This window comes from Caenorhabditis elegans, chromosome V (genome assembly GCF_000002985.6).
Source record: "Caenorhabditis elegans chromosome V".
Classification (NCBI taxonomy): Eukaryota; Metazoa; Nematoda; class Chromadorea; order Rhabditida; family Rhabditidae; genus Caenorhabditis; species Caenorhabditis elegans.
In genome coordinates this window covers 16,146,334-16,159,770 of record NC_003283.11, presented here as the reverse complement: position 1 = coordinate 16,159,770, position 13,437 = coordinate 16,146,334, and the positions used below count along the sequence as shown (strand labels likewise).

The window sequence follows — 13,437 nt, the reverse complement described above, 5'->3', positions numbered from 1 at the left end:
CCCGGCTAAGCTCTGGTTTATTTTGCGCAACCCCGTGATACTCAATCTGTAATTTTATGTTTCAGACTATTTACAGAAAATTGACAAATGCATCTAAAATTGAATATATCAAATGTTCAATCGAATTTAACATACAATGACATCGAAACAGAGTACCAGCCTATCGATAATGGGAGCATTGTTACATGTGGGAAAGATTCTACAATAATAAAAGACAAAAGTCATGCAGAATTATCAATTAATGAATTTGCTGAGAAAATTCAAGATTCCACAGTCAAGCTGGAATCAGTGGAGATAAATATTTGCAACAACGTCAAAAAGCAAAATCGAAGGGACATTTTTAACTCTCTACTGAAAGTTTTTCAAGCAAAGAGCTCAAAGTTGCACGTGTCAAAATGCATACTGGGTGACTTGTTCGCACAAGAAATTCTATTGCTTCTCCCATTTTTTCAAGCTGGAGAGTTCGAAACTATTGAATTGTCAAACAACGAATCAATGGTTGGTCAGTTGAATGAAATTTCCAAGTTGGAGCAATGGAAGAAGGCCAAGATTTTGAACGCAGCTAACGGGAAATTTGAAATCCCAATTGAAAACTTGTTCCACTTCGAGAAGTTCACAATCAGCTTGACGTCTTTTTCAAAGGAGGATTCAAAGAAAATTAAAGACGTGAGTTGTTTAGTGAAGTTTCAGTGGCTCAAAGTTGATCCAGAATTACCTAACTTTGATTTTCAGAGACTCTACGAAATGGAACATTTTGGAGATGGATGCTTCATTTTTCCAAAGACCAACATTATCGAGATTGCGAGAGTCTTTGATTCAAATTTTTATCTCGGGGAAAGTGCATTGTTTGATTGTGAAGTCAATTATAAATGCTTCATTGTTGAAATTACAGAGAGGTTTTTCAAAATTCGAAAGGGCTAACAATTTTTATTTTTATTTTGTTCCATTGATTATTGCCATTTTTTTATGTCGGAATTTCATTTAGTTTCTTTTTTGATAAATTATATAGGTAATTGGTAACTTGATTCATTCCATCTGTATGTATTCCAATTGTATTGTCTCATTTTCCATTGTGAATAAAAAAGTTATAATAATAACAAATTTAAACAACGAAAACCTGCTCGTTCATAATAACTGGACGCACAAGTTGGCAGAATACCCACATCGATTCATGTCTACAGGCACTCGAGGGACTTGCAGATGTGTCTATAATTTATTCAAAACATTTTTTTTCATTCCGTTAACCTCGATTGTTTCAATAATGTGCTCAACTATATTCATGAAATGGACAATTCAATTGGCATATTACATTGAAACAATCGGCTTTGTGACTTCAACTTTTTTAAACTCGATTCTCTTATTCCTAATCAGTAAAATGTCAAAACAAACGTTCGGAAACTATAACTATCTTATGTTTTCATTTTCATCATTTTCAATAGTATATTCATTTGTAAACTTTTGGAGCAAACCGGTAGATTTTTTTTCAAATATGAAGAGTTATGACACATTATTTTCAGAATGTTCTTATTACCGACAAATCTTTTGCGATTTTTGTTGATTTGAAGGAGACTGGATTCACCAAACAATTCGGAGCAATTGCGATTGGTACTAAGAACGCTGATTCTGAAATTTGTAAAATAATTTGCGATTTATTCAGGACTGTATTGTTCTTGCTACAACATCATGCTCCAGTTGATCACAATTCATTTTTACTATCGATACCTTTCCGTGACAAGCCCAACTGATCTTTCGAGGTTCTCGGTCAAATCTACTCCAATTTGGATACTTTTCATAATTTCCATTTCTTTCCTCTGGTTCAGCATGTGCTATTTTGTGAATGGGCCCTCTCCAATGAAAGATGAGAATTTTTTGCCGGAATTTCAGAAAAATTACTGTATGGAACCGGAAGAATACAACTACCTGGGACCTCAATATTACTATCAGGACGTAACAGGGCAAACACGATTTCATATTCCTTCATTGTTGGCGTCGGGTACGATGGGAGCTCTCATGTGCTGCTCCATCAGTGCAATCACATACTTTGGATTTCATACCTACAAACATCTTGCAAATCTTGGAACTATTGGTAGTTCTGAGACTGGAGATCTTCAGAAACAACTCTTTAGAACGCTGGTCATTCAAACTTTAATTCCGAGCGTCTTTATGTATATTCCAGTGTCATGTATGTTTTTATTTCCCTTATTTGGCTTGAAAGCCGAAGGAATTGATACCTTGGTTCCAATTTCTGTGGCCATTTATCCGTGCTTTGAACCACTAGTCGCAATGTATTGCATTCGAATTTTCAGAAATCGGATATTTGGTAAGAAATCTTTCAGAAACATAAATTTGTAAATTGTAATTTTAGAAGTTCTTTCCTGCAAGAAAGTCAAGAAGTTGATGAAGATCTCGGTGGTTCCAATATCAAATCAGAATTAAATTCGATCGAATGAAGCATATTTGATGCTGTAATGTGCATCCGACACCCTCAGAAATCCGCGAATTACGTATTCAAATGCCCGCATGCTTTTTGTTAGCGTCGTTCACACGGTTCAGAGAGTCCAAGGACCACGGGAGTCGTCTTTGATTTCATGCCAAAATGCAGAATTGGAGCACGCTGGGCGTCCTGATCAATTTGCGGTCATGCGTCAGACCCTGAAACCACATTTGCCTCCCATAAAAACCTTGACAGAACCATTTTTCATTGATACTTGTCTTTATTGATTTTCTCTGAGCTTTTTTTTTAAATTTCATCTTTCCAAAGCGAAATTCTAACCATGTGTATTATATTAATCAATTTATAAACTACAAAAACCTCGTGTTTCAAAATAAAAGTAATTAAACAAAAGCAAACTCCCAATAGATTATATATAGATTATATATAGACAATAGATTATATTAAGTAGTCAATACAACAGAATGAATTCCTAGAAAATTGAACACATTTCTGGTGGCACACAAGTCTACCGGCTCGCATGGGACTGCGAATATAATTTATCAAGTTTTCAAAACACTTTTTTTTTCATTCTGTTTCCCTACTTTTCATTAGTAATGTGTTCAACTATATGGATGAGTTGGACATTTTATTTCGAAACAATCGGCTTTGTGGTTTCCGAGTTCTTAAACTCGATTCACTTATTTCTGATCAGCAAAATGTCAAAACAGATGTTCGGAAACTATAAGTATCTTATGTTTTCATTTTCATCATTCACAATTGTCTATTCATTTGTTAACTTTTGGTGCAAACCGGTAGTAATTGTGAAAATAGATAAATTATAAAAGAAGAACTACCATTTTCAGAATGTTCATATTACTGAAAATTCTTCTGTCGTCTTTACTGTTTTGAAGGAAACCGGGGTTACCAAACAAATAGGAGAAATTGCAGTTGGTGAATAAGTTAAAAGTTTGATTAAAAACATTGCCCGGCTTGTAACACGTATGAAACTAAAAATTTTCAATTAAATGGCGCGCTATTTCCGTATGCACCATGCATCTAGATCTTCAATCACTGAGCAAATGAAAGCTTGAAGAGAATATGTGAGAGACCGGTATGTAAGGTTTATGTGTGCGAATATTTAATCAGTAGCCGACCGGAGGAGGTCCCGCGAGCAGGAAAATACAGCTTAATCTTGTCCTCCTCGAGGAAAAAACCGCAGTTTGCAAAGCGTATATGATATCTTGAAAACTACGAAACATTTGGCGAACCATTGCCGGGTTAGATTGGACAAGCCTGTAGGAGAGGCAGGCGGTGAACTCGCATCCTCCGGTGGAGGATCTCCGCTACCCAGTAAACTCACCAACTCTTGGTTCAGGATTTTATTGTTCATGTTACTACATCATGCTCCTGCTGATCACAATTCATTTCTACTATCGTTATCTTTCCGTGACCAGTCCTTCTGGTCTTTTAAGATTCTCAAACAAAACTGCTCCAATCTGGATGTTGTTCATATTTTGTATTGCTTTCCTCTGGTTCAGTTTGTGCTATTTTGTGAATGGGCCGTCTCCAATGAAAAATGAGAATTTTTCACCGGTATTTCGGAAAAATTACTGTTTGGAGCCGGAAGAATACGCATACCTTGGACCACTGTTTTTCTATAAAGACTCTTCGGAAGAAACACGCTTCCATATTCCATCCATATTAGCGTCTGCTACCATGCTTTGAACCACTAGTCGCCATGTTTTTTATTAAAATATCTATAAATCAAATTTTAGGTGAGTAAGCTTTTATAAATGCGAGTAAGTTAAATTTCAGGAGTTCTATCTTGCAAGATGGTCAAGAAGTTGATGAAGAACTTGGTAATACCGGTTTCAAATCAAAATTGAAAACGGACGAAGTTAAGATATTTGAACAAAATGGTAAATACACAACCGACACACAAATAGAAATTCTTCATAAGTGGAACGGCAAAGATACTGTAGCCGTACTGTAGCATAACTGTAGTTTAAAAAAATCGAGTTCCAGGCTTTTGAAGTCATAGTTGTACAAAAAAAATCATTTTAATCTATCAAACCCGTCTCGATACTTTCAACTTTGATCATGTTTACTCAAGCATATACCATTGATGGCGAGCCGCCTGAAATTTTTGATGCTTGAACGTTCTGGTACAATGGCGTTTCTTATTATTTCATGCTCTTCGGTTAGTTTTTTTCTTTTTTCTCAGTAAGTTCTACAATTATTTGAATAGGCAATGTGCTCAACACTATCGCTGAAAATCACTTACCATGCTGAAATTGCGGGCTTCTCATTGTCGGTATTTTTCAATTCGGTTCTTCTGATTTTGATAAGTGATATGCCGCGGAAAACCTTTGGTAGCTATAAATATTTGATGATTTGCTTCTCGATTTGTGGCATTTATTTCTCTTGTTGCGATTTTTGGTGTAAACCGGTGAGTTCTTTTTGTTGGAAGTTTGAAACTTTATAAAAACTTTTCAGTACGTTCATATGTCCAAAAATTCATTTGCGATTTTTAATGTATTAGAGGAAACGAAGCTGACGCAAAACACGGGGGTAATCGCATTAGGTACGCATCAAAACATTTTAAAGTCATTTGATTATTTATAAGAATTTGAAGTCTAGACTGGAGACTAGATATTTCAGCCTGTCGGGGTGAGGGTGGGGACTTTCCACATTTTTTGTTTACAGAATTATATTGTTCCTGCTATGCGATAATTATTTCTTTGATTACAATTCATTTTTACTATCGTTACCTATCCGTAATGTTTCCTGTAAAACTCGTTAGATTCTCTGTTAGAAATCTACCATTTTGGATATTACTTGTTATTTTAAACGCATCCGTGTGGTTTTTACTGAACAGTTTAGTAAATGGGCCTTCTGAAATTCAAGATGCAATTTTAATACCCGAAATTCGACAGAGAGCTTGTCTGGAGCGCCATGAGTACACCTACGTTGGAAATGTGTTTTTGTATCAGGATTTTGAAACAAATACCAGGAAAATCAACATTATTGCTTTCCTTTCTTTTGGAATAATTGGATCAGTTATGACTTTTTCTCTGGCCACTTTGGGATATTTTGGTGCGAAAACATATTTCCATCTCAAAAAAATCTCATCATTAGCAGTGAGCTACCAGGAAATTCAAAGACAGCTCTTCCAAACACTTGTTATTCAAACCATCATACCAATTACATTTTTGTACACACCAGTAACCCTTATGTATTTATTTCCTGTTTTTGGAATTCAATTTGTGGAAATTGGATATATCGCTCCACCATTAGTGGCACTATATCCATGCCTGGAGCCATTAGTTGCAATGTACTGCATAAAAAGCTTCAGGTTCAGAATACTTGGTCAGTTTAGGTGTTCTGAATTTTAAAAAAGTAGTGAAATATTTTCAGGTTGGTTGACATGTCACAAATACAAAAGGAATGTAGTGCATGTGTCATTTGTTCAAACCAATTGAAATTTGATTTATTTTAAGCAAAGGAGATTAATTATTTTTAATGTTTTTTTTCATGCCATAAATTTTTTTATTACCTGTCATAAATACACATCAAATAAAGTATGGTTACCTATATAGGCGCCTAAACGCCTGCCTGCCTGACCTTCAGGCGACTTCTGCCTGCCTCAACGCCTCCAACAGTGCAATGGTCTTACCAATTCCGAATAAACAGTTGTTTTGACATTAAAAAAAAACCAAAATTGAATATATGTATCTATTGACTGATTTCCATGCCAACCATGCCAGCCGGAAACATAGGAAATTACTGTCTCAGAAGTTGTAAAAACATGTCTGTAATTTTTTTCTAGCTCTCAACAGTCGTATTCAAGATTACTTACACATGCCTACTCAAGAATTAATCCCTGTTACTGAAAAAGTTAAAATATGGTTTCTCGACGTATCCGCATTTTTTGCAATTTCCATCAACTTTGCCTTAATAATTTTGATTCTAACGAAATCTCCGCAATCGTTGGGAACTTATAAGTATTTAATGATTTATATTGCATTGTTTGAGCTTACCTATGCAGCACTATATGTTGCTGAAAAACCAGTAAGTTATAATTTTATTTGAATTTTTATGAAAACATTTTTTAAGGAGATTTTCACGAAAGATTCTGCATTTTTAATTCTCACTAATACCAAAGATTCAGTTTTCCCCAAGACAATTTCAATATTTGTCGACGGTACTTTAAAGACAAAACAAATGAAATATTGAATGATTTTTCAGTGCTTTTTATTGGATTCTACGGTCTTACAATTTCCCTTCTTGCCATTCATTTCATCTACCGATATCTGGCGATAAGCAGGTAAGACAGAGTACGACAAAGTAGAGCTCTAATAGGCGTGTAGGCATGAGGCAGGCCTAGGTTATCTTGCAAACTGACTAGGGCCTCCATGGTAATAAGGCTGTGCTGGTGGTTGTTGTGGCCGTCTCTTTGTGGGATGTGAGGTCGAACACCGGCATACATTAACCGAAAACAATAAACTTTTCAGCAATGACTGGCTCGACACGTTCCAAGACTGGAAGCTCATCCTTTGGCTGTTGTTCCCCATTGCTAACGGTGGAGTTTGGTGTTTTGCAGCCGCTGTTATTTTTGCTGGAAAAGAGGACTCGGATCGATTTTTAAGGTAAATTTTTGGTTAAGTGTTCGACTCTTAATCGGACAGTTTCAGAGAATTTTATTTACCATTGGTTCAGAATAAGACAAGTTTTGAAGATGTTTACTATGGAGGTCCGTTTTATTACTTGAATGATGCGCATGGAAACTCTTATATCAACTGGATATCGTTTCAAGGTACTTTGGTGGTTTTGTCGCTTATCGTAAGTGAAACTTTTTATTATTAAAAACTAATATTCGAGTTATTTCAGATCATATCATTTATAACAATGATTTATTTTGGTGTGAAAGGCTACAATTCGATGAAAGACCTAATGAGACACGCTTCCATCTCCGACAAGGCCAAAAGTCTTCAGTCTCAGCTTTTCAAAGCACTAGTGTTACAAACCATAATTCCAGTATTTCTAATGCACATTCCTGCAACCGCAATTTATGTTACAATATTTTTTAACGTTTCCTCAGAAATTTTTGGAGAAATTCTCAATTTGAGTATTGCACTTTACCCAGCTCTAAACCCTCTACCAACAATATTTATTGTGAGCAGCTATAAGCAAGCTGTCATTGGTAAGATTCTATAAATGTGTGCAACTTTTCAAATATAGTTTATTTGAAGATTTATTGTGTTGCAAGAAGAAGATCGATCCTCATTCAGGGACGCAAGGAAACAGCCAACTGATGACTCAACATCCCTTGAATACGATTTCACATACCCTTTCCTAGGTTAATTTATAATAATAAATTTTTATATGAAATCCGCTCTGTAGTATGTCAATTAAAAAACATGAAAACTTCCTGGAATTTTTTTTCAATTGACAGTAAAAAAATTTATTGAATATATTTTTACAACTACGCAAAAATTCAAAGAAAAAACTGGTATTGCTTACAATTCAAATGTAAAAGCTAATCAACAGAACCACAAATGCAGCTGTTAATTTCAAATTTTCAGTTCCCTTGGTAGTTGTCTGAATGACTGGTGTTGTAGGTGCCTGGGATGGAGAACCGGTAGTAGTTTGATTTTGTGGGGTCTGCGTTGTAGGCGTTTTCACGACAGTTGTTTGCTGCTGAGTCGTAACTGCCTGCGTTGTGAAAACTGTGGACTGGGTGGTCAGTGCAGGTCGAGTTGTCAGAATTGTGGTGGTTGGAAGTGGAGTTTGTGTTGTTGTTGTAGTTGGTAGTGTCTAGACTATTTGGAAAACTTTTGCATAAAAATCACTCAGCTTACCGTTGTTGATCCAATAATATCATTCAGGTAAGTCATTTCAAATGAAAGCCGGACATCGGAAGTTGCAGAGGAGTTCAGAGCAACTTGTAGGTAGGTTCCATTTACAGATACAGTGGTGTTAATGTTCTGGTCTCGGGGATACCTAGTCAAATTTACCGTTGAATTTTTAAAAGTATAAAAGCAATAAAACCCACTGATAACTGTACGTAGCATTCTGATCCTGCACGCCAACTGATAGATTCATCTGATCCGAGGCACTCAACAGAAAACTATTCATATTGAGAGAAATATTGAAAAGTGCAGAATCGTTTCTGATATTGTAGTTGAAACCGCTCGAATTGTCCATCCACAAATTAGAGGAGAAAATTGATCCCTTTCGCTTATCATAAGGCTGCGACCATGCCACACTTGTACTGGCAGTGTTGAACCCGAACGCAGTTCTTGCTTGGTAGAGATTTACAGTCAAAATGTTGGTTGGCATTATCTGGGGGAAATAGTTGTCGCCGACGGTTTGGGGGCTAAACGATTGAAAAATTAAATATTGTTGTACGCTCAGGTTTTCGTAAGACCTTGAATATACGTTTACGAAACGTTGGATAGACTTTAGACCGATTTTAGCCAGATCTAACTTAGGATGTGCTTTGGTCAGATTTTAAGACGGGGCCAAATAAGAATAATTTGAAGATATCTAAAACGAACTCATATCTTAAAAGCTTCTCCTTCTTGTGAGTCGGCGTCATTCCCTGGAATGCCACATTTGTCACATTCCCATTAACCATCGAATCAAACTGCAGCCGTGTCCAATAAAAAGTCGAGCAATCCACGCAGATGAAAGTATAAGCTGCACCATTAGTAGTAGTACCAGCCAAAGTTCCAGTGATCCCTGTCTGAACACGTGTCATGTATAAAAAATAAAGGCTAAACGACGAGATTGTCGATGCATCATTTCCAAGAGCATATGATGAAGATCCATCGCCGTAAAAGTTCACAATACTCAGGTTTTTTCCTGTAGAAAATGTCATGTAGTAGTCAACATCGGCCAGACTTCCGATCATATTTGCGGTGTTAAGGTTGTCTCCATCATACACAAAAAAGTCGAGAAGGGTGTAGTCGGTAGCGTCTCCAATGAATTGACCATAGTTTAGAGCAACCTGGGAATCAATGTTGTGTCGGCTGCTCTGTAGAGTTAAACAAAACCTTTTCAGTGTCCGATGAAGCATTGATGGTGTAATATGTATTGGTGGGAAGATCGTTCAAGGAGAAGTGCTCGCCAGTTGGCTTGATGACCTGTTTGAAGCCAGACACTGAAATTGTATGTATGTTGATTTGTTAAACACAGATAAGCTTACATGACTGATATCTATAATTGAGCAAGAAACTGCTGTTGCCTGAAACTCCAGTTACAACCACTTGCGCTGATGGTGCTGCTAGCCAAAGAGGTACATTTGCCAAAACTGTTCCAGTATGTACAATACTAAATTTCCAGTTGTGAAATTCCACTATAAATGATCAAACTTACTATCTAACTACGTTCAGGCTATCGACAATTTCTACCTTATCGGGGTCAGCTTGAAAATCCACGTGGAACTGGAGAAGCAGTGCGTACCCATTCGGAATTGAAAACTACAAGTTTCTGATGTTTCTATTTTCAAATCTCTGTTAAAACCTGAATTGAGCAGTTAACTCCTGCTGGAACGATAGTTAACTGTGTTGCTCCTGTTGGCAAATTTCCAGTTGGTGTCTGGACGGTTATTGCAGCATCGGGGCATGCTGAAAGTAGGCATTTTATTGAAAGTTTTATTGTCTGTGTGTAGTGTGATAAGAAATAGTGCCGAGCAACATATATTGCTCTGCCATAAAGTTCGGTCAAACTTTAACGATATTGAGTTGAAGCTTTTTTCTAGTGGAACATCGACTTTTCGAAAATAAAGTGATCAGAAAGAGTAATATTTTGAGTCAATTGACAGTACTATTTTTCAAGATCAGCAAAAAAACACGATTGCCGTGTTATGCAAGCACTTGATTGATGCCTACGCGCCTACCTGCCTTTTATTTTATTATACTCCAACAAGACGAAAATTTTTCATATTTTTGTAATAAAATTTTGTTAAAGTTTACGTTAGGAATTAAGCGTAGGCTGTGTATAAATGTGTACCTAGAAAATAAAGCTTACTGAAATTCACCGCATTGACTGAAAATAATCCAAGGAGGAAAAGCAAAGAAAATCTGAGCATATCTGAAAATCTAGAGATTCAAAATTTAAACTTTAAATTGCAGAAATGTATAAAACAAGGCAGGTTATGATAAAATAAAAAAATATCACTTTTTGACTCACTGAAAATACTGATGTTTGCCAATGAAATTCTTGCGTAATGTAATAGAAGAAAAACATAAAAGTTTCCACCATTTAATGGAGAGATAGGGCAACAGATAGTGCAAAGACCATAAAAAGTTTTAGTTGAAAAGGAGCAAGCCGTGTGGAAAATTTTGCTCCTGATGTTTTTCAGAAACTGAACACAATTTTTCAGCAAAAAAACTTTATTCATATCAATTCAAATACACAATCGCGGAAGTTGCATTTGTTAACGAATGGATTGAAAACATTCTGAAAATTACGGTGTTTTCAGAAAATTGTTCAAATATGTAGAGCCATAAATAAATTTCAATTAACCTAACTACCTGGATACATTCCACTGTATCAAAAACATCTTGAACTGAAAATTTGATGTCAGAAATCGCTAGACTTGCTCTGTGAACCACTCCTTAAACCACAATGATGGCTAGTTTCAGGAATCTTGTCATTTTCTAAAACAAAATAAGTGTTTAACGAACTAGATTTTTTAGGTGGTTTTTTGTATTGCTCCCTTTGTATATTGGCGACAAAGAAACAACTGGAATAAAAAATTAATCCAATTCGTAAAACTGCTCCAATAGTAGCATTCTTCAGAGTTCTGATAGTTTTATGGGCGTTTTTAGTGCTTTAGTGAAGTTCCTGGTACGTATTTTTCAAAGCCTTCAATATACTTAAAACTTCAAAAATTACTCGCTTTGTTTGATTGAAGCCGCCAATTACTTTTACTAGGGAAATCTAGGGCTTTTTCTCTAAACTTTGTTATTCTGTAACTCTGTAGGTTGATAGCAATCTAGTATGACGGTTCTGCCTATAAGTTATTCGATATTTACAATTGTTGGATTAATTGCGGCTGCAACAACAGCTTATGTCAATTTATACATTTTGAAAACATACACACTGTGAGACGTTTCTGAGTGAATACTAACTATACACTAATTTTAGTAAAACTTGGAAGAAGATCGAATATCAACTAATTTCAGTTTGAGTTGTTTTCGATGTCATTGGTGGTAGTAGTAGTAAGTAGTAATATTGCCAATTGATTTTTGAATAAAAAAAATCCAGCTACCATATTTCATCTCAGCTCTATATTTGCTTCATTGTATTCTGAAATTATTCCTTTTGAAGTATCATTTTTGATAGCACTTTTTTCTAACACATTCGCAGAAATGAGAAGTTTCCTCGCGGCAATCATTTCAATAGAGAGAACAATGGCCACATGTGCTCCTATTAGTTTTTACGTTTATCGAAAAAGACTCTCCAATATTCTCATTTTTCTATTTGTGTTGTTTAATGGTGTATTTTTCAATTTTGTTATATTTGGATTTTGCGGGCTTCGACTACCTCTTGAGCCAGGATGCACAAGTTTCAATTGTGCATTACCACAGTGCAGTCGGGTATCAAAAACTGATTTTTCTTAAAAACTATATTCATTTGAAAAACCCCAGATGAATTTACTTTGTAAATTTGCTAGCAATTTGCTTGCTAGAAGTTACTACACGTCCTAAAGTTTCACGAAGTCCCCAGAACTTTCTAAACTTTTCCAGGAAGTTTCAAAATCCTTCCAAAAATTTCTGGAATTTTTCAGAATTAACAGAAACCTCTCACATATTATTCGAATTTTATAGAAGATCCTCAAACATTCCAGAACTTTGTAGCAGCTCACAGAAACTTCACATTGCAATTTTGAAGCAAAAATACAATTTTTCAGTATTTCCTAGCTACTTCGAGGATCATCATGTGTTTAGTTATTGTATGTTTCTCTATGATCCTTTGTTTCAAATTGTGTTGGCTATCTATTAAAAAACGAAAAGAAGCCAAAGATCTTCGCAGAGGCAACTTAATGTCTTTGACGGAGGGTTTATCAACACTGATTTTCGATATGATGCCATCTCTAATGTTCCAATTTGGATTTGTTGAAGTTAAAGTGATTTATTTCAGAGCACACACAACTTTCAATAAATTTTTAATTTCAGAATTGCGGTCCAGTAATAGGTGCAATCCTTCCGATTGGTAGATTGGTGGAAGCATTAATGATGGTGAAGTTGATGAAAAATGTTACGTACGTGCAGCCGACACAGTTCTGAAACGACAACTTAGTGAACTATTAATCTACACATTTTCTTATGTTTAAAATTGAATTTGATTTAAAAAAAATTATTCAATTTCATGTTGGCACAACTTTTTTGTTTCAAATGTTAATAAAACAACTGAAAACTTTTCTGTTGATAAAATTTTTTAAAAAACTGTGTGAGATTAGTTTTGGGAAATTTTTGTTTTTTTCAAAATTTCTCGATTTTGTACTATATCTTTTAAAATTTCAGGCGGGTTTTGATGTTTTTGTTGATTAATTGTATCCAAATTTTCGTTGCAAATTTGTTTAGAACGTTTTAGAAAATTCTGAAAAGAATTTAATTTATTACCTGATTTTCGAAAAATAAATTTAAAACTGAAAACTTACATACATACATTATACACTAATTAATTAAAATAATCAGTTTTATTTTTATTGTTTTTAGTGAAAAATCAGTTATGAGTAGTCTACATTATGGCTGTTATAGAAGACGTCCCCCTCGTCTCCCCTAACTTTTTGACCGTAGCGCTCGTAATTGGAAATTAAGAATCGATCGTACAATCTCAATTTACTAAGATTAATTATTGGGCTTCCATTTCCTGTAATAGTAACGCCGGAACTGGTTCCCAAAAATCGAGTGGACAAGAGGGGATGTCTCCCATATCATCCCCATATTTCAAAAATCATAGACTTAGGCCGATTTGAAGCCAACAATTAC

General features: G+C 35.4%; 5 protein-coding genes and 2 pseudogenes across 7 annotated transcripts; 6 read left to right on the top strand and 1 right to left on the bottom strand.

Annotated features, from left to right (window-relative positions):
• The first annotated feature begins 76 nt into the window (after nt 1–76).
• On the top strand, nt 77–1,092 carry F10A3.17 (DUF38 domain-containing protein). Its single transcript, NM_001129434.4, has 2 exons — nt 77–666; nt 733–1,092. The coding sequence occupies exons 1-2, from the start codon at nt 88–90 to the stop codon at nt 919–921; spliced, it is 768 nt and encodes a 255-aa protein (NP_001122906.1). The 5' UTR covers nt 77–87; the 3' UTR covers nt 922–1,092.
• Nucleotides 1,093–1,279: 187 nt separating this feature from the next.
• On the top strand, nt 1,280–2,436 carry str-99 (Serpentine receptor class r-10; the record flags this gene model as incomplete). Its single annotated transcript, NM_074669.2, has 4 exons — nt 1,280–1,471; nt 1,518–1,605; nt 1,658–2,320; nt 2,366–2,436. The coding sequence occupies 4 exons, from the start codon at nt 1,280–1,282 to the stop codon at nt 2,434–2,436; spliced, it is 1,014 nt and encodes a 337-aa protein (NP_507070.2).
• Nucleotides 2,437–3,048: 612 nt separating this feature from the next.
• On the top strand, nt 3,049–4,320 carry F10A3.7 (annotated as a pseudogene). Its single transcript has 4 exons — nt 3,049–3,255; nt 3,298–3,385; nt 3,810–4,209; nt 4,250–4,320. Coding segments are annotated over exons 1-4 (766 nt in total).
• A 239-nt stretch (nt 4,321–4,559) lies between these two features.
• Nucleotides 4,560–5,916, top strand: str-97 (Serpentine receptor class r-10; the record flags this gene model as incomplete). The annotated part of the gene is made up of 5 exons (NM_074667.3): nt 4,560–4,634; nt 4,683–4,883; nt 4,931–5,018; nt 5,141–5,803; nt 5,852–5,916. The coding sequence occupies 5 exons, from the start codon at nt 4,560–4,562 to the stop codon at nt 5,914–5,916; spliced, it is 1,092 nt and encodes a 363-aa protein (NP_507068.3).
• A 379-nt stretch (nt 5,917–6,295) lies between these two features.
• str-254 (Serpentine receptor class r-10) lies at nt 6,296–7,793 on the top strand (the record flags this gene model as incomplete). Its single annotated transcript, NM_074666.2, has 7 exons — nt 6,296–6,505; nt 6,551–6,638; nt 6,683–6,761; nt 6,949–7,083; nt 7,129–7,276; nt 7,325–7,637; nt 7,687–7,793. The coding sequence occupies 7 exons, from the start codon at nt 6,296–6,298 to the stop codon at nt 7,791–7,793; spliced, it is 1,080 nt and encodes a 359-aa protein (NP_507067.2).
• Nucleotides 7,794–7,871: 78 nt separating this feature from the next.
• On the bottom strand, nt 7,872–10,531 carry F10A3.4 (CUB-like domain-containing protein). Its single transcript, NM_182387.5, has 9 exons — nt 10,469–10,531; nt 9,962–10,065; nt 9,815–9,918; nt 9,645–9,769; nt 9,493–9,599; nt 8,995–9,446; nt 8,490–8,813; nt 8,296–8,437; nt 7,872–8,251 (listed from the first exon to the last, which is right to left on the bottom strand). The coding sequence occupies exons 1-9, from the start codon at nt 10,527–10,529 to the stop codon at nt 7,961–7,963; spliced, it is 1,710 nt and encodes a 569-aa protein (NP_872187.1). The 5' UTR covers nt 10,530–10,531; the 3' UTR covers nt 7,872–7,960.
• A 912-nt stretch (nt 10,532–11,443) lies between these two features.
• On the top strand, nt 11,444–12,732 carry F10A3.10 (annotated as a pseudogene). The gene has a single exon. A coding segment is annotated over exon 1 (1,289 nt).
• Nucleotides 12,733–13,437: the final 705 nt, after the last annotated feature.

What these genes read in the sequence shown, in the direction of transcription:
- F10A3.4 (NM_182387.5), bottom strand. Translation starts at nt 10,529, where the DNA reads ATGCTCAGATTTTCTTTGCTTTTCCTCCTTGGATTATTTTCAGTCAAT. An exon ending in AGTCAATGCGGTGAATTTCA is followed by an intron (nt 10,066 to 10,468) that starts GTAAGCTTTATT and finishes GCCTACTTTCAG; the next exon opens with CATGCCCCGATGCTGCAATA. An exon ending in ATATTATTGGATCAACAACG is followed by an intron (nt 8,252 to 8,295) that starts GTAAGCTGAGTG and finishes CAAATAGTCTAG; the next exon opens with ACACTACCAACTACAACAAC.
- F10A3.17 (NM_001129434.4), top strand. Translation starts at nt 88, where the DNA reads ATGCATCTAAAATTGAATATATCAAATGTTCAATCGAATTTAACATAC. An exon ending in ATTCAAAGAAAATTAAAGAC is followed by an intron (nt 667 to 732) that starts GTGAGTTGTTTA and finishes TTTGATTTTCAG; the next exon opens with AGACTCTACGAAATGGAACA.